Source organism: Heliangelus exortis, chromosome 1 (genome assembly GCF_036169615.1).
Source record: "Heliangelus exortis chromosome 1, bHelExo1.hap1, whole genome shotgun sequence".
NCBI lineage: Eukaryota > Metazoa > Chordata > Aves > Apodiformes > Trochilidae > Heliangelus > Heliangelus exortis.
Window position 1 is genome coordinate 184039689 of NC_092422.1, and position 16196 is coordinate 184055884.

The 16196-nt window shown below is 40.4% G+C and overlaps 1 protein-coding gene across 5 annotated transcripts in view; it reads left to right on the top strand.

The window, feature by feature from the left end:
* The first annotated feature begins 1366 nt into the window (after nucleotides 1-1366).
* The window catches only part of SRPK2 (SRSF protein kinase 2), a 140113-nt gene continuing 125283 nt past the window's right edge, over nucleotides 1367-16196 (top strand). For 3 of the 5 annotated variants that reach the window (XM_071733985.1, XM_071733992.1, XM_071733990.1), the window contains exons 1-2: nucleotides 1376-1555; nucleotides 1647-1731. In XM_071733985.1, the coding sequence (XP_071590086.1) occupies nucleotides 1540-1555; nucleotides 1647-1731 (101 nt within the window). In that variant the 5' untranslated portion in view covers nucleotides 1376-1539. Of the gene's footprint in view, nucleotides 1556-1646; nucleotides 1732-16196 lie in introns of those variants that run through there. The other 2 variants (XM_071733991.1, XM_071733987.1) reach the window with 2 other exon arrangements.

Here is a 16196-nt window from a genome sequence, read left to right on the forward strand (position 1 = left end):
TTGAGTATAGCATTTCGTTACCTGACTTAGCCCACTGAACTATCACTAACTACAACATGGGAGACCTGTAACATACATTGCATATTACCTGCATAGGATTTTATACTGGAAATGTTTTATTCCTGTGTTCTTTGATGATGGAGAGTGGGACACGGATGATGTTTTGATTTAGAAACAAGGCTGCAGTGCCTCATAAGACCTGTAGTTAGGAACTTCATCATCCTTTTTGTGTTTACAAGGCTCTTTAGTCAATAAATAATACAATAAAAGTATTATACCTAGTGATACCTTCTCTGTGAGCTGTCTAGATTTCTCCTTCTGTTCCTGTCCTGCTTCCAAGCTGAACTGACCATAACTAAGGATTCGATTTTCTGTCTAGCTGAAACCTCAATGATCCAATTACTTAAGACCAGTGATTACTCCTGGCTCCCTTCACTCTCATTAATACCTTGACTGCAGCTGCTTTTAGATCTTCATCCTTATAGATTCTCTGTCTTGCTATTTGAGTGAGTTCTGCCTCAAAATTTAATCACTGTCTCCTGTTATCTTTCATTGTTTTTCGAACTCCAGTCCCATGTGAAGGTAAACCAGACAAACCTCACACTCATGCTGGAGTTTTTTGTATGACCCAGATCATCTTCTGTGCTAGGTATGGGTTACAGACAACAGAAAAAATCACTCATAATCAGTCAAAAAATAAGCATGCAGAGCATAAGTATGAAGAAATTTTCAATAGGTTATTACTAGGCCAAATCTGAATGGAGCCCGGTATCATGGGCAACAAGGCACTCTCAGCAAGAAAACAAAAAAATTGGTAAGAGCTGTCCATCATGAGAATCATATAACTTAGTGAGGATCAGAATTAAGGAAATCTAATTTCCCTGGATTTGTGTCATGAAGTTAATTGCTTCTGGCATCTAACCCCACACAGCCCTTTGGACAAGCTGAAGCTGATCTCGCCCCGGCTGCTGCCAAGGAAGCAGCAGATCGCCACCTCCACCCCCTCGGGTGTCCTCCTCCCCGTCTCACAGTTCCAGCTCTGCGCGGCACTGTGGGTTCGGACCACAAACCACGACACCTGGGGAGGGAAGCGGGGTTCGGCAGAACACCTCACACAGCCCACCCCGGGCAGCCCCGTGACGGATACGGACCTGGAGAAGGGGCAGCGGCCGGTCAGAGAGCAAAGCTCGCCCCTCCGCCAGCTGTATAATCGGGCGCTGAGAACCCAAGCCCGGGCCGCTCCGGTCCGGTCCGGGCGCTGGGGGGACACTCCGCGCCTCAGGTGCCACCTGCCACCGCCCCCGCCCCGCCCCCGCCTTTCCGGCCGCGGTCCCGCGGCAGAGCCCGCGCCTGCGCAGTTGCCGGCGGCAGCGCGGGGCGGGCGGCGCGCGGGGTGGCGGTGCCGCTGGCCGGTGCCCGGCGCGCGGTGGGGACGGGCGGGCGGCGGTGCCGGTGCCGGTACCGGTGCTGGGCGAGGCGGGGAGCGGCGCGGTACGGTGCCGTGCGGTGCTCCGGCTGAGGAGTGCGCAGGGCGGGGCGATGAACTCCCGCAAAGGTACCGTGATGTGCTGGGCGGTGGGGGGGAGCGAGGGAGCTGCGTGGTCGCCGCTCACGCCGGCTCCCGGCTGTTCTCTTCTCCCCGGCAGTGCTGGCCCTGCAGGCCCGCAGGCGGCGGCCCAAGCAGTCCGCAGCAGCCGGCAGGAGGGACAAGCACCCGCCGCCCCACAAAAAGTGAGTACGGGGATACCCGACCCGCCGGGACGGAGCCTCCCCCCCGGAACAGCTTCGTTGTCTGTCGCGCCCTTACTCTTTCCCCCCGCCGTCCCCTAGCTCCTGTCAGGGCAGTCCCGCGGCCCGACACCGCTGCCCCCCGCGCAGTCCCGGCCCCATCACTTGCATTCCCGGGGAAGCGCTCCCGCCGCAGCCGGGACAGGCGGCAGGTCCCCCGGCATGGCGCAGCCCCCGGCCCGCACCGCGCCGGGCCCTCCCGCGGCGGCTGTCGCACGTCCCCCTGAGGACTGTCCCCGGGCTCAGCCTCCTTCGGGCAGGGCCTCCTCCCCGATGGAAACCGGCGGCGGACGCGCCGTCCTCGCCCCCGGTCCATCGCTGTGTCCCCGTCTGTGAGAAACCCCTGTTCCTCGGGATCGGCACAGGCTGGGGCTTTCCAGCCCTCGTGTCCTTTTTGAATCACCCTCCAAAGCTCTCATCTTCATGGTCATCTTCCTCTCCGTGTAATTTTTGTTCCGTGATTTCTTTCTGTCGGCCTTGTCCCATCCACAGGCAGTCATTTTTCTTATCCTTAATATGCCCATCCTGTTCTCTGCCTCCTGCTCGGTACTGTCAGGTAATTTCCTATTCCCAGATTTGCCTAATTGCCAGCAATGCCAGTATCGGTCATCTTTTTTTTAAACTCTGTGGGTCTTGCAGAAACAGCAGAAGTCACTAGTCTTTTTTTTTTTTAAATTTTTTATTTTTTCTCTCTCCTGACTTCTGCTAACCATTCATGTTTTTGTCACTGTCCAATTCATATGTTTTTAATTCTTGTGTTACCTGTTTTCAGTGAACCACATAGGAATGTTCTTCCATCTCTTTAGTGTTCCCACTTAAACCGCTTTTTCCCAGGATAGTGTGGCTTTGGTCTCCTCCCTGTTTTATTTTTTTCTCCTTGTAGGATTGTGTGCTTCTTTCACTTTTCCTGTGTTTTGTTCAGTGAGACTTTATTATTGGTGACTCATTAAGTCGCCAATAAGACTTTTGTCTTTATTTTTGTTGCTTGGGGATCCAGTCACACTATCCAGTGTGTTCTGACAGGGAAACTTATGTCCTGATGTTCCTCAGCTGCCTCTCCTCCTAGTCAGGCTCTAGAACTGGGAAGCAGGGTATAGTGGATGGATGGATGGATATATATATGTGATGGCATAAAGATATTGCTATGTGCTATGGTAAATGACTCAAGGGACAAGGTCTTTTTAATTTCTGTAGAAAGTAGTAATAATACATCCCTGAACCTGGAGTTTTGGGGAGGTGCTGGTTTGTTTTTGGGTTTTTTTATGATGATGAATGGGCTTTTCTCCCCTTTGAGATGGATAAAAATAATGTAGAATGAAATACTGGTGTCATAATTGTTGGGCAGATAACTTGTGTTCACATCCTGTTCTACTGCTGCTGTTTCCTCCCGCATTCTATGAAAGCAGCATTGTGCTTTCGGTTGTGTGAATTTGGAGCTATTGCAATGGAAACAAAGTTTATGCACAAGATACTCGGTCTTACTTGATTGGTTCTCTTGTTTGAAAAAAACTTTTGGAAAGTCAGTTTGTAACATTACATGGATTTGTTTGGCCACTGTGAGAACAAAGCTTAAATTTTATTGTGTCACTAGGTTGAGAATTTTTTTGCAGCTTTCAGTTAAGTCTTAACCACAAAGGTTTTAATAAACTATTCTGTTCTACTTAGAAGATAATACTTAATGAACTTCTGAGTGGAGCTACCTTGGGATGTCTTGCTGAATGAATTTGTCAAGTTTGCTTTCACAGGCAGAACTGGTACTCTTTGTGTTTGCTGAAGAAACTGGCTACTGTTAAGTCAGGGTGCACAGTCAGGAGCTGGCCATTTGCCACACTGAGTTGGCATTTCCAGATGTAATGGCCCAATCTGTTGAGTTGCCTCAGGAAACAGTGGTTTTGCTATGGTAGACAACAGAGCCATAATTTATTTTCTACTCTGTATGTGTTCTTTTCTCCTCAAACCACTTTAATGCTGTGGAGAGTTGCTACTCTGTTTTATGCCACTTTATGAAAGGGAAACTCCTTTGAAGTTTTTAAGTCTCCTTGCATACGGCTAAATAGTTTAGACTCCCAAAGTAAGGACAGCATTGGACATTATTTCAGAAGACGACCTCAGAAGAAATATTGGTTTTGTGTTCTTCCTAGCCTTGCTTTAAATTCAACTGCTACTGCATATACTAGTGTGCTAGAGCCATCCAGGATCTGTGATGCACATCAAATGCACAGTAGCTGCAAATGAAAAGGTTGATTTGAGGGGAGGAAATTCTATACCATAAGATCTGTAGTGAATGGGTTCACTCCATGGAAACTGTGACTTGATTTTGAATCCAAAGCTGTTTTGTCTTTTTTTTTTTTTTTTTTTTTTTTTTTTTTTTTTTTTAATCTATGATTCTTTGGAAGACTCTTGTCTGCCAGGTCATAGCTTTGTAGAGCAACTTCCATTGTTGCTGCTAACAACGTGCTTCAAAGGAACTGCAGGATTCCTCTTCTAGAATTGTCTAGGAGAGTTATATCTCATTGAAGCTTACTTGTAGGCTTTTGTTTGAAGAATATTATGATGATGACACAATAAGGAAAAATTACAGTGCTCTTTAACACTGAATAGCTTTTTGTCTGTTATGACCTTAATTGCCATGGAAGGCTTCGAGATCAGTCCTTTAACTGCTCGGTGTTGACCCCTTAAGTCAACAGTAAAAACTGATGGAGGTGAATCAATTTTTTTTTTTTTTTTTTTTTTAATGTAATAGAGTGGAAAATAAGAAAGTAGAAGTGGCTCGTTCTGAAGAGAAAACACTTTGTCTGGAATCAAGACTACATCTAAAACTGCATATAGAAGTAAAATCTACTTGATATGGCCTTGCTTCAAATTTGATCCTCCAGCCTGCAGAAAAAGAATAACTCACTATTTCAAGATAACAGCACTTGATTTTGGTTGTAGTCAATGGACTTGCATGCAGTGTGAACAAACTGCTTATAGATTTTTTTAGTTGGTCAACAGATTAATCAAAATGTTTAATTAAGGTCCTCTGTGAATTATTTCTCCTTAAAATTGAGATCTACATTGAAATAGGTCTCTCAATTACTATTTTTGACAGATGCCCAAGTCTGTGTTCAGAAATGAACTTGCTTACAGATAGAAAGCTTATCCTTTACTTGGTGCTAGGAGAACCCAGTTATATAAAAGATGGCCTCTCTGGCATGTCTACCTTTTGCATGCAGCAGAATGGTAGACTATATTCAGACCAGCATTGGCTTCAACTGGAACTAGCTACTATCTTGGAATTTTTTTTGTTTTTTTTTCTTGACTTTCTAAGTGAATATGAGAAACAACATGTGAATACCCAATCAGAGATTTGACATCTGTAATATGTTTACTGTAAATTTTTATCCAAGGTTTAAGGATAGAGTTCTGTATGTGAAAAAAGATCTACATTAGTATGTGTTGAATACTTCAATACAAATTAATAAAAACAGATGTCAACAGTGACTTAAAAATTCAGTTTTCTTGTAGGGTAGGCTTTTTGGTTGTGTCTTAAAGCAGTATTTTAGAACAGGTGATGGAGGCAGAGTGATAGTGCTTCGTAGTGGTGAAGGGTATGTGTGTTAGGTAACATGAGAAGTGGTGGATTTCTCTACTTTGCACTTCCAGATGACTAACTTCTTGGACCCACAGGTATTGTACAGCTATCAAGGTTTTGGATATATGACATTACTATGGAATCTTAACTGTTTGAAAATCACACACTGCTTTTGTTTGCCAGTATTATAAAACACTTTGCCACAGTGTTTTTCAGCCTCATTCAGTGCCATTTTGAGGAAAATATAAATATCCACCTTGCACAGTATTACAGTGACTTTCGTTAGCTTCATTTGTTTTTTGCTTGCAGATGTTTTGCAAATGCTTCCCAAGCTGTGTTATTAGCTGTTTTGCAAGGGTAAGACTGGAAGCACATATATGTGAAATGAGCTCTTTTTAACCACCTGTGGTCTGAGGGCACAATATGTGGATAACCTAGAGTGAATCCATAGCCTAGGGTGTATCAGCTAAAGAAGTTCTCTCAGTGTGGTTTTGTGTATTTACTCAAAATATGTTGTTGATAGGAATTGCTCCTCCTGCCTTCTTTCTTAATAGCTTTTCATCTTCTTGCTAACAATATTTTAATTGTAGCTTTATCTTCCTGTTTCTGTAACATTTTAAGATTTCATTGAGCTACTCATACTGCAGGGCTGTAACTTAACACTTTGGTTATTTACCCACTTAGTGTATTTAGGCTTCAGGTGCTTAACACTGTACCTTCTTAAAGATTACAATATACAGAAAGATTCAGGTAAAGTTATCAAAGTTGATTTAATTTGTCTAGATAGAATACTAATAATATTTTTAAAAGACGTAAATAATTGCATGTATTGAGGTTACAGAAATGCAAATTAAAAGTGTTGTGACATGTTTGATCTTGGATATCTGAGCCAGTCCAATGTTTGCCTTTGTAATATGATGATGAAACACGTATCAAAGACTTTTTGTGGGGTCCGATGGAATTCAGAGTAAATTTCAGTGTGAAGCAGCACACATTTTACATCTTCATCATTTGGAGGAGAACTGCTGGTCCTGTTAAGGAACAGACAGAAGAAATTTCTTTTATTACTTTATTGTTAAGAGACTAGAGTTCTGTATTTGAAGTATGATTTTTGTTTTAAATTCTGTTCATGTTTTTCAAATAATGCAATCTGTAAGGATTGTTGTTTTTATGGAGAAAACTAGTGGTGAAGGTTGGTGTCAACTTCCTCTGTGTTTATTAGTGAACTGCAGGGCAGTAGTGGAAACTGCATATGCTTCTTGTAAGCATGCCTGTACTTCAAGTGGGTTCACCGATTGCTGATCTGTTTGTAATCTTAACAAGTGTAATAAAAGTAGATCTATACTGAAAACCATTTTCATTTGATCTCTGGCTATGCTTGCATAAGACAATGAGGTTCTGATAGCAAGCTGCCTTATCTAACTTCCTTTTCCTGTCATCTTATGTGAAAATGATACTACATTTGCTACTAAACACACAAACATGCATATTTATACATGATATAGAAGTTAAAATTAAAACAAATTTTTGTTGAAGCCTGGGTCTAGATATGGATGAAGAAGATTAGAAATTTTTTGTCCAGGAAATTATGAAAGTGTTTTAATGCTTCCCTAAGTGTATTTGTTATGCTTAGATGAAATAATAATTTTTTCATTGTGAAAACAAAGTTGTTTTTCTCAAAAGCAACGTATCCTAGGTAGTTGCTGTGCACATGGGTGTTGGCTGAGCAGGTTCTGTTCACTGATCAAAGGCTTCAGGTACACTTCCCATAAGACAATGTCCGTGAACTCTCACAGTTTGAGGTGGTTTTGCATCTTCCCTTCAGTTGTAATGCAAGCAAGGTTGTTGGTTGATTGTTTTTGTACTTTTTGTTCCTGGGATGATTTACTGAAGAATGTTAGAGAAGCTAATATTTGTGTTTTAAAAGCTTTTAAAGAGGAGGACTAGGAAAGATTCAGAAGGATAGTACCCAAAGTTATTCTAGTGTTTATCAACAGATAAATACTATTGTTCTCAGCCTTCATATGTTTGATGTGGTAACTCTTGCTTCCTGGTTTTCCTATCAACACATCTTTTTAAAAGACCCCTACCCTTGTGTTCTCATTTTTCATTTCTATTCTGTTACCAATTGTAGCACATTGTAAGAGGGAAGGTTCTGTTTAAAGTTAGCAGAGCTTTGGTGGTAGTCTTCCTCATGTGAGAGGAACCCCCTTTCCACCCCAGTGATGTGCCTTTTAGGATGAGCTCTGCTTTTGGAAACTGTTGTGTTTGAATAGATCCCTGACAGCTTGCAGAAGTTATGGCTAGAAAGATAAGGACAGTGTAATAAAGCACACATTACAGGGTGGAATTGCAGCAGTGTGTAGCAGTTTGAGCTGACCATAGAAAAAGTTAAAACAACAAAAGCAACAACAAAAGTTTTTGTATATGACAGAAGAGAATATGAACAAGTTTTTTTGGCTGAAAAAAGGTGATCTACTGAGTTTCAAACTGAACCTCTGTGAAGGTAATAACATTTTTTTAAGGTATATGTAGTGTTTTTCATTTAGCCTACACATTTGGAAATGCTGTGATAGAAACAGTGTGTGTCTCTAAATTGCACATATTCTGGTTTTGTCCAGCAAAGCAGCTGGCAGAGTTCTAATTTCGATATCAAAGTCCTTCATAATGAAGTAGTGTTCTGGTAGGGAACCTCTAAGTGTTAATGCTAAAGGAATCTTATCTTGAACTTGTTGGTTTAAGACAAACCACAGACTAGAATCCAGTGAAATAATGCTTCTTGACAGTATTGGTGCTTTACTTACTATTTTTTCCTCAGCTGGAGTTAGTTGATTAAATGTCAATAATTTGCATGTAGGAGACTAAAAGAGTCAAGGGCTTCAATAGCCTTGAGCTATTGTCAATGCTTGGTTTGCAGTTTTCTAACACAGAAGACAGAATTCCATAGTTAAAGGTCAGTTACATTTTCCAATCCGTGAGGAAAAAATTAATGTATCTATTCTTGTTTCAGCACTAAAGGTCAGAGCTGTCTAAGTACAATAGTTGTACCTTAAATCCTGATATTAAAATATATTATTTATCAATTTTTCAAACTGTACTAAAATTATGCTGTTCTTTTACTCATGGCTCTAGAGAAAATGCTCACTTGAGACAGGTGTTTTCTTCCTTTGCCCTGGTCTGTTCTATGCTCCCCCCTCAGCTCAGTGATTTTTTGGTTTAGTAGTTGTCTCCCATTCGCTCCTTTCCTTCTAGTCCTCTCCTATATGTCACATTATTCCTTCTTGATAGACTGAGACATATGTGTGTATAAAATAATTGTAAAGAGATTCTTAGTTGCATGGAGCCTGGAGCTGGGTATGATGGAAGTGCTGGTCCTGAAATGTTGCTGTAAGGGGAGCAAATCCGTGATTGAGCTGTATCATCAACAGAGAAAGTACAGTCAGTAGAGCAGGGTGACTCCTCCCTGTTCCAGAGAGCTTAGGAAAGAAACAGCTTCGAATTCCTTTCCAGGACCTTCAGAGGGTTGGGCTTCTGTTGGAGTTTGTTCTGCTGCTGTGGGCAGATACATGGGCTGGGCCTGTTCTGTTGTGCTGTGTGGGACTAGAAGTGGATTAAAGCAGCTGGTTTTATCCCTCTCTCCTCCTCTGCTGGAGTCTGAGTACCCAGTGGTCACTTCTCATTACTTTTGGTGAGGGGCAGTCAGGCAATTTGACATCATACAAAAACCTGTAAAAACAAACAGCAGAACAGTGAATCCTAGAAAAAAAAAACCCAAGGCAGAAGTTACTAAAACCAAAGTAGAAAGTAATTTAGAGAGTGGCAGTGAAGTGCAGCTAAGATTGTAGTTAAGTAAGGTACATAGAGTTTATTTAAACCAGATTTTTTAATGGCTATTTTAATGTTTGAAAATTAGCTGTAAATATTTTAAAATAAATTGTACTCCCATATAAATTGTGGGTTGTATTTGTGATTGTGTTAGATCATCTCAAAAAAAGATTATATAGAACAAGAAATTGTTCAAAGAAGAAGGTGGTAAAAGTGACTGAGAATACTAGAGAGCTTCATTTATATCCTTTTCAGATACATAAAGTTGATTAAGGAGCATTCTGACATTCCTGAAAAATCACCTGTGGTATAGAAGGAGAATTAATAACTTGCATTTTTTCATTACAGCAGCAAAAGAATTATTTAAATGCAAAAAAATATAGTTCTTTTTGTACTATATAGACAGCAGAGTGTGGCTTTGTAATTTGTTGGAGAGACCAAATTATAGACACGTCTAAGAAGGATAAGACTGGACACTAAAACCATCAGTAGCTTTTAAGTATATTGCTGTCAGTGCCAGTATTTGCTGAAGCCCAGTCATGTAAGTTTGTCCTAATAAAAAGTGATTGACTTGTGTACTTATCTCTGACCATGTTTCTGTCACCTAGTGATGGAATACTGGCCGGGGCATGTATTTTGATTTAAATCAGCATGGCAGCTCTTAGATTTTTGAGGCCACCTCCGTAGATCACTTGCACCATCTGATAGTATGCGTGAGCCTGACAGTATCTGTGAGCCTGGAACCAAATGGGCCGTGAGTGATCTGATGTGTGGCACTCCTGTGCCTGGTGAAACTGGAGTTAGCTACTAAATCTGAGTCTACAGTGACTCAGTAGAGGTGTGCATTTGAGAAGAGCTTTCATAAATGAGTGGAGAGGAATGCCAAGGAGTGTAAAATGCTGAAGGAATGGGTGTGCCTGGAATGCTACTTCTCCTGTAGAGTTTGATGCCATCTGCAGGTCTGAGTTTGCCAAACTGAACCATGGATTGAAAGTTGTGAATCTAAGCATTTGGGTGACTTCTCCTATTTGTGTGAACAACTAGCTTTGTTTTAGAGCTTCAGTCCTCATGCTTATGTAGTAGCTCAATAATTTACTAACCTGTGAAGCAGGAGTTAGCTGCCTAAGGAACTTCAGGCCTATTATTTCAACTTGCCATTTGCCACAAGTGAGAAATCACAGGATTAAAGGCTGTGCCAGGCTTTGGTGAGGGGTGGCCAGTAGCTTTACATCTCTTCTGCAGAGTAATCAAGAGCAACAGATTGATGGAGATGCAAGACAAGTGATTAAAAGGGAATTGTTGCTATCAGGTGTCACTAATACCTGGGTATCAGCTACTAGTTGACAGTAGCCAAGTAACTTTGAGCTACAAAACAAATGTGGTGATTCCCACAGAAGAGGCTGTTTGGGTGATTACAGTGAGTTTTCTTTTTAGTATAGCAGTCACAATTCAGTGTTTTTACGAAAAGGAGAGCCCTGATGAGGTCAAGGGCTTAAACTTTCAAGTTTTCATTCCTGCTGACACAAGGTGTATTATGACAGATCCCTGTTGCCAGAATTTGTTCCCATGTTCCCAGGTGAATGTTTTAAAATTTTATTTGTGCCAGGGAAACTTGGAAAAGACCAGAAGCTTCATTGTTAGCTATTGTTAGAAGCTATTGTTAGTTCTACCTCAAAAGAGTAGGAATCATGTTTTCCTGATACTATTAGCTGAAAAAAAAAATTACTTTTGTTTTCTGTGGTTTGTTTAGTTTTTTGTTTTGTTTTATTTTATTTTCTTAAGGTAAGTCTGTAACAGTGTTACAGCACATGTCCAAATCTCATGAGAGTGGTCCTTGACCATCAAGTGCTACTAGATTATTTCCTCTGTTTTTTGTAATTTAAAAAAAAAAATTTTGTTGGTTTGGTTTGTTTTGGGTTTGTTTTGGGTTTTTTTTGTGGTTTTTTTTTTTTGTTTTGTTTTGTTTCCTTGAAAATTTTGCTATATAGCAACTTGTAAGTCTTGTATCAACAGTGATGAGAAAATGGCACACAGCGATTTTGGTAGCTGCTGCCAGCACTGTGTATAGAGTCACTCTTTACTCAGAGAGTAGCAGTCCTGGGAACTGGGAGCTTTGTGATGAACTCAGTGTGGCTCTTGTGGGCAGATATAATCTGGGCACACCTGCCAGTTGTGGCTCTTGGAGAGCTGGATATGAAAGCACAGTGTGTGAATATGGAATAATCTTCAAATGAGTAAGTTGTAAGGAACTAGGTTGAGGTTGCCACTATATTTTAGACCACCAGGTCACTACTTTGGTCTTTAGTTTGGATCAGCTAATTTTAAGTATTATGTTCTCACTGCTAATCCATCCAAGTTGTTCAGTAAATCCAACATCTAGAATCTAGATCAAAAGTATTCAATAAACCATCTATATTTTCCCCTAATTGTCTAAAGAAAGCATTGCTAAGAATTGATTAGTGTATCTAAAAATGTTGCAAAGTTGTCAAACTTTATGCATCTTCTATAGGAAATGTGCTGCAGAGAATCAAATTATATCTTCTGCTTTTATAATTGAGAAATAGAATAACTGTATTAACTAATGTTTATTTTTAAGCCAGAAAAATGATTTGTGTAATGAGAATATTTATCTTGGGACTAGAGATGGTCTTTTAAAATGATCATTTTCATCTAATTTTGTGTTTCTAAAATGGCTCTCACTAGCTTGTGTCTTACAGGGTGCCATATCATGTCCTAATTGTAGCATTACAAAACCTTGAGATAAAGTGCAAGTAGTCCAGACTCCCTTCTCCTCCATTTATGCCTCCTGTGCCATAGCTGCAAGTTTCAGCTCCTGCCCTGTGCTTTGCCATGCTGGTGAAAATAGAGTATTTTTAATAGCTGCAATTAATGCCAATGCTAATAAATGCTGAATTAAACCACAACTGAGTATGTATATAAGCAAAAAAAATTACATATTTATTCTGAGGCTTTTGATGTTTTCATTATAGCTTTTTCCACACACCAGGGAATTTGCATTGTAGATCACTGGTGAATATAGTTTGGATAGGAGAATTGGGAATGATCAATGGATTAAATTTATTTTTAGGCAAAATATCCAACCAAATCCTTTGCTTTAATTTTCATTTTTTGTTTGATATAAATACTCTTTTATGGAAAACTTCATCTGTCCCAGGAGGGTTCATAGGAGAGCATGTGACAACCTAAGAGTGATTAGATGCAATGATAAGTCTAGCTTTAAGACACATACTGCTGACCATTGTGACCATTCTCATTGCATCACATCTGAATCAAAGTATTTGATGTATCTGCATGGTTGTGCTATGTCCTTTTCGACTTTAAAACATTTAATTCACATTTTAGATAAATATGTTAAGCAGTAAAGTAACCTTAAAAATAAAAGCATGGAAAAGGTAAAAAAAAGGCCTCTCATGACTGTTGTAATACTGAAAACTTAAATGAATGCAAAAAATTTATGTTTTCAGTCAAACTGTGAGATTTATAGCTTTCAAAAAAACACTTCGTGGTTCTTCAAGAAGTGGTGAGAGAAATCTCACTTCATTTTTCTGGAGGAGGTACATTTCAGTGGAAGACTGACTTGAATTTTTAAATTAGAAAGTGGCACTGTTTATGTTGACAGTCTCTCTTTTAAATATGTGATTAATAATGACAAAAATGAAGTGGAAATAATGTAAGAGGTAGCAAATATTTAAACAGGCAAACCGGACCAAATGGGATCTCTGAGAGTTGTTCCTTAGCATCAAGACATGATGAAGAAAATGCAGAGAACTTGCTTGTCCTGTTAGTTTATTCAGGGTGTTTTAAGACATAGTGATGTCCACATGCAAGGGCAATGGAACTGAACATGTGCCAGCTTCCTCCTAATTAGTTCATAGCCTGAGGTACTGAGTTGAATTGAAACTGCACATTGTTTAAATTAGTATGTTACACTCTGAACTGTGGTGCAGCAGGCACTGGCATCTTTGATTTAGACTGCTGTAAAGCAGCATCTTCATGCAGTTTCCCAGAATGTAATTTAATTTCCACTTTTATTAGCAATAGAAAGCAGTAAAGCCCAGATTTGCTGCCAATAAATGTATACCTGGAATATCAGCATGAAAAGTGAGCATATAATGACAGTTCCATACTGAAGCAGATATGTGAATATAGTGAGAGGTATTTGGAAAAGTAAAGAGAAAACAGGGCAGAGGCTGAGAAAGAGGATCCTTACTTCAGCAGAAAAAGGAAAGTGATTTACAGCATAGGGTTTTGCTGATGGGGAAAAAAATGTGTATGCACTCCAGCTGGTGTGAGCATACCCCTGAAATGCTCAAATAAGTCTGTGAAAATTGGAAACTAGGACTTAGATGAAGCAAGTGTATGTGTATGTAGATCTAAATAAAATTTCTTGCTATTTCTTGGTCTAGTAACTCATGATTTGACTGTCTTATTTAGAGAATGGTAAGTTAGCTTTATTCTGAACCCAGCTTTCTTGATCTAGGCGGGGAGGGAAGGAATCCAATAATTATTCTGACTCTATATTTTCTCAACCTGAAGTTGTATTCTGCTTATTTCCCATGTTTCCAGCATGATACCCACCAGCTGCTGAGGGACTGTACTGATGTGCTTGTGTGTGGCCTGTGGGACCTGTGTGTGTCTTCTCGGGCTAAATAGTTACTTATGAGTCCATGTGTATTGCTCTCTTTCCAAATCTTAGGGTGTCCTCCCACTGCTTTGTTGCATGCAACTTCCAGGTAGGTTGCCTGATTTTGTTGCACTCAAAATTTTGTTGTAAGACAAGAAATGATCATTGTTTGTGGAGTCAAGAATTTGCATCTAGTCTGGTGAAAGTCTTAATGGTCCAATCAAAGAATTATTGGTAGTTGAGTTACAGGATACTAGGGCTTGTTTCAAATTGCATAGAGTCAACAGGATAAATTCACAAGCTTTGTAGTATTTGTTACTACAGAGCTATGCCTACCTTTCTAAGGTGGATTGTTTCATATGGCAGAAGGGAGGAATATTGGAGGTGATCCTTGAGTGCCTTGTGGGAAGTCTGTGAGGTTGATCTTAGTAGCTTCTTCTCATTCTGAAATCCGCTTGGGTAATTTTTATGTTTCTACAAGTTGTTCTTTCTATGCTGCCGTGTAAGTCTGTTTTACAATCCAAGCCAATCCATCCAGATTTACTATATAATGATCTATTTTGCATACATTTAATAACTGTTCTTTGTTTTTCCTTGTAAGCATAGAATCATAGAATCATAGAATTGGCTGGATTGGAAGGGACCTCAGAGATCATCAAGTCCAACCCTTGATCCACTACCACTGCAGTTACCAGACCATGGCACTGAGTGCCACATCCAGTCTCTTTTTAAATATCTCCAGGGATGGAGAATCCACCACTTCCCGGGGCAGCCCATTCCAATGCTTGATCCACCCTCTCAGTAAAGAAATTCTTTCTAATGCCCAACCTAAACCTCCCCTGGCACAACTTGAGACCGTGCCCTCAGGCTGCAGTACTACAGCCATCAATGGACCATTGGTGAGGTGTTTGTAGACCCTTGGCCTCTGTATCATCCTGTGACTTTCTACTCCTCTACAGTTGTTCCACATCTTTACCCCTTTATGCTGGTTTTTATTGCAGCATATTAAATAGTTCACATTACTCAAAGTCATTATTATTGCTCTAGAGTTCCAGATATGCATATAACAACAGGTGCTACACCACACAACTGCAAAGCGAAGCAAAGGCTAAAACAAAGTAAGTAACAGTCATTTGATCAGTTGACCATTGCTGTTTAATGCCAAAACAAATTTCCAAGCAGGCCAAGACGTGTTCAGACAGAACCCAGTAAGTCCTAAGGCTTGTGTTATGAGCTTAATACAAAGCCTGTGGCCCATTACAAACAGCAGCAACACCATATTTGTGGGCCACACAGTCTTGCTTTGTGTAGTCTGTGGTGAGGAGCAATCACTTCTCTTCATTCAGGTAACCTGGATGCAAATACACTGAATTCATAAAACTGCTGCCATGCTCTGTACCTTGATGCTGCTGTTCAGGTGATTTCAAAGCTTGGAAGAGGCAGCTATGAAGTGTCAAGGCATAAATTTAGTGCTGATCTGGTGATGCCTAAATGAAGTGGCATACTGGACTTTCTTCCAGGAAAATGGATGAAGTTTGGATTCAAAAGATGGCACAGCAGATCTGAAGGAATATTTGCAAGTATCTTGTAAGCAGAAATTGTATCAGTGAAAGGGGCTCTTTCTGTACATATGAAAAATTCTATGGGGATTAGCTTTGAGTTAAAATTCAAATACAGCCTGCTTTGTGTTTACAGAAGGTCTGTATAGCCTTTAGATATTCTATTAACATCTTAAAACTTCTGTGCTGGGAGTTGCAGTAGTAAATAGTGAGAAAATCCTGGCTAGTGGGGAAGTTCTTATTTGCAAGTTTGCTTTGTAAAGACCTGTTAAGGTTGAATCTTCTTAAAGTAGTACCTTAGTAGTGGTGGTTTGCAGAGTAGATTTTTGGTTTATTTGCATTTAATATGTAGTTTTTCAACACTTCATTAGAACGCTGTTACTTCTCTCAAAAGAACCTTTGTACCTGTCAGCATGAAAGAAACCCTACGGCCTTTTATGTGTAAGTGAACAAAACTATGTAGCATTGTGTATTGATTTGACATTTTAGCTTAAATAGTTGAAAGGGCTTGAAAGCATTTTCAGAGTAGTATCTTAATTTCTAATAGAAGTGCTCTATGTTCTACCTTTCTCGAAGGGGTAAGAGGGTTTTTGCTGAGGAGATTGCGGGGCTAATTGACAGGGCTTTGGACTAAATGGGAAGTGGGAGGAGGATAATATCAGCTGGACTTCACAAGACAAACAGTGGGATGACACGCCAGGGTTGGTAGGATGTGGGGCTAATGTGAGCCCTCTGCCCATTGTCCTGAAGCATGGTGTGGATAGAGCAGCACAGTCAAAGTCTGACAGAGATAAGCCAGTGGCTT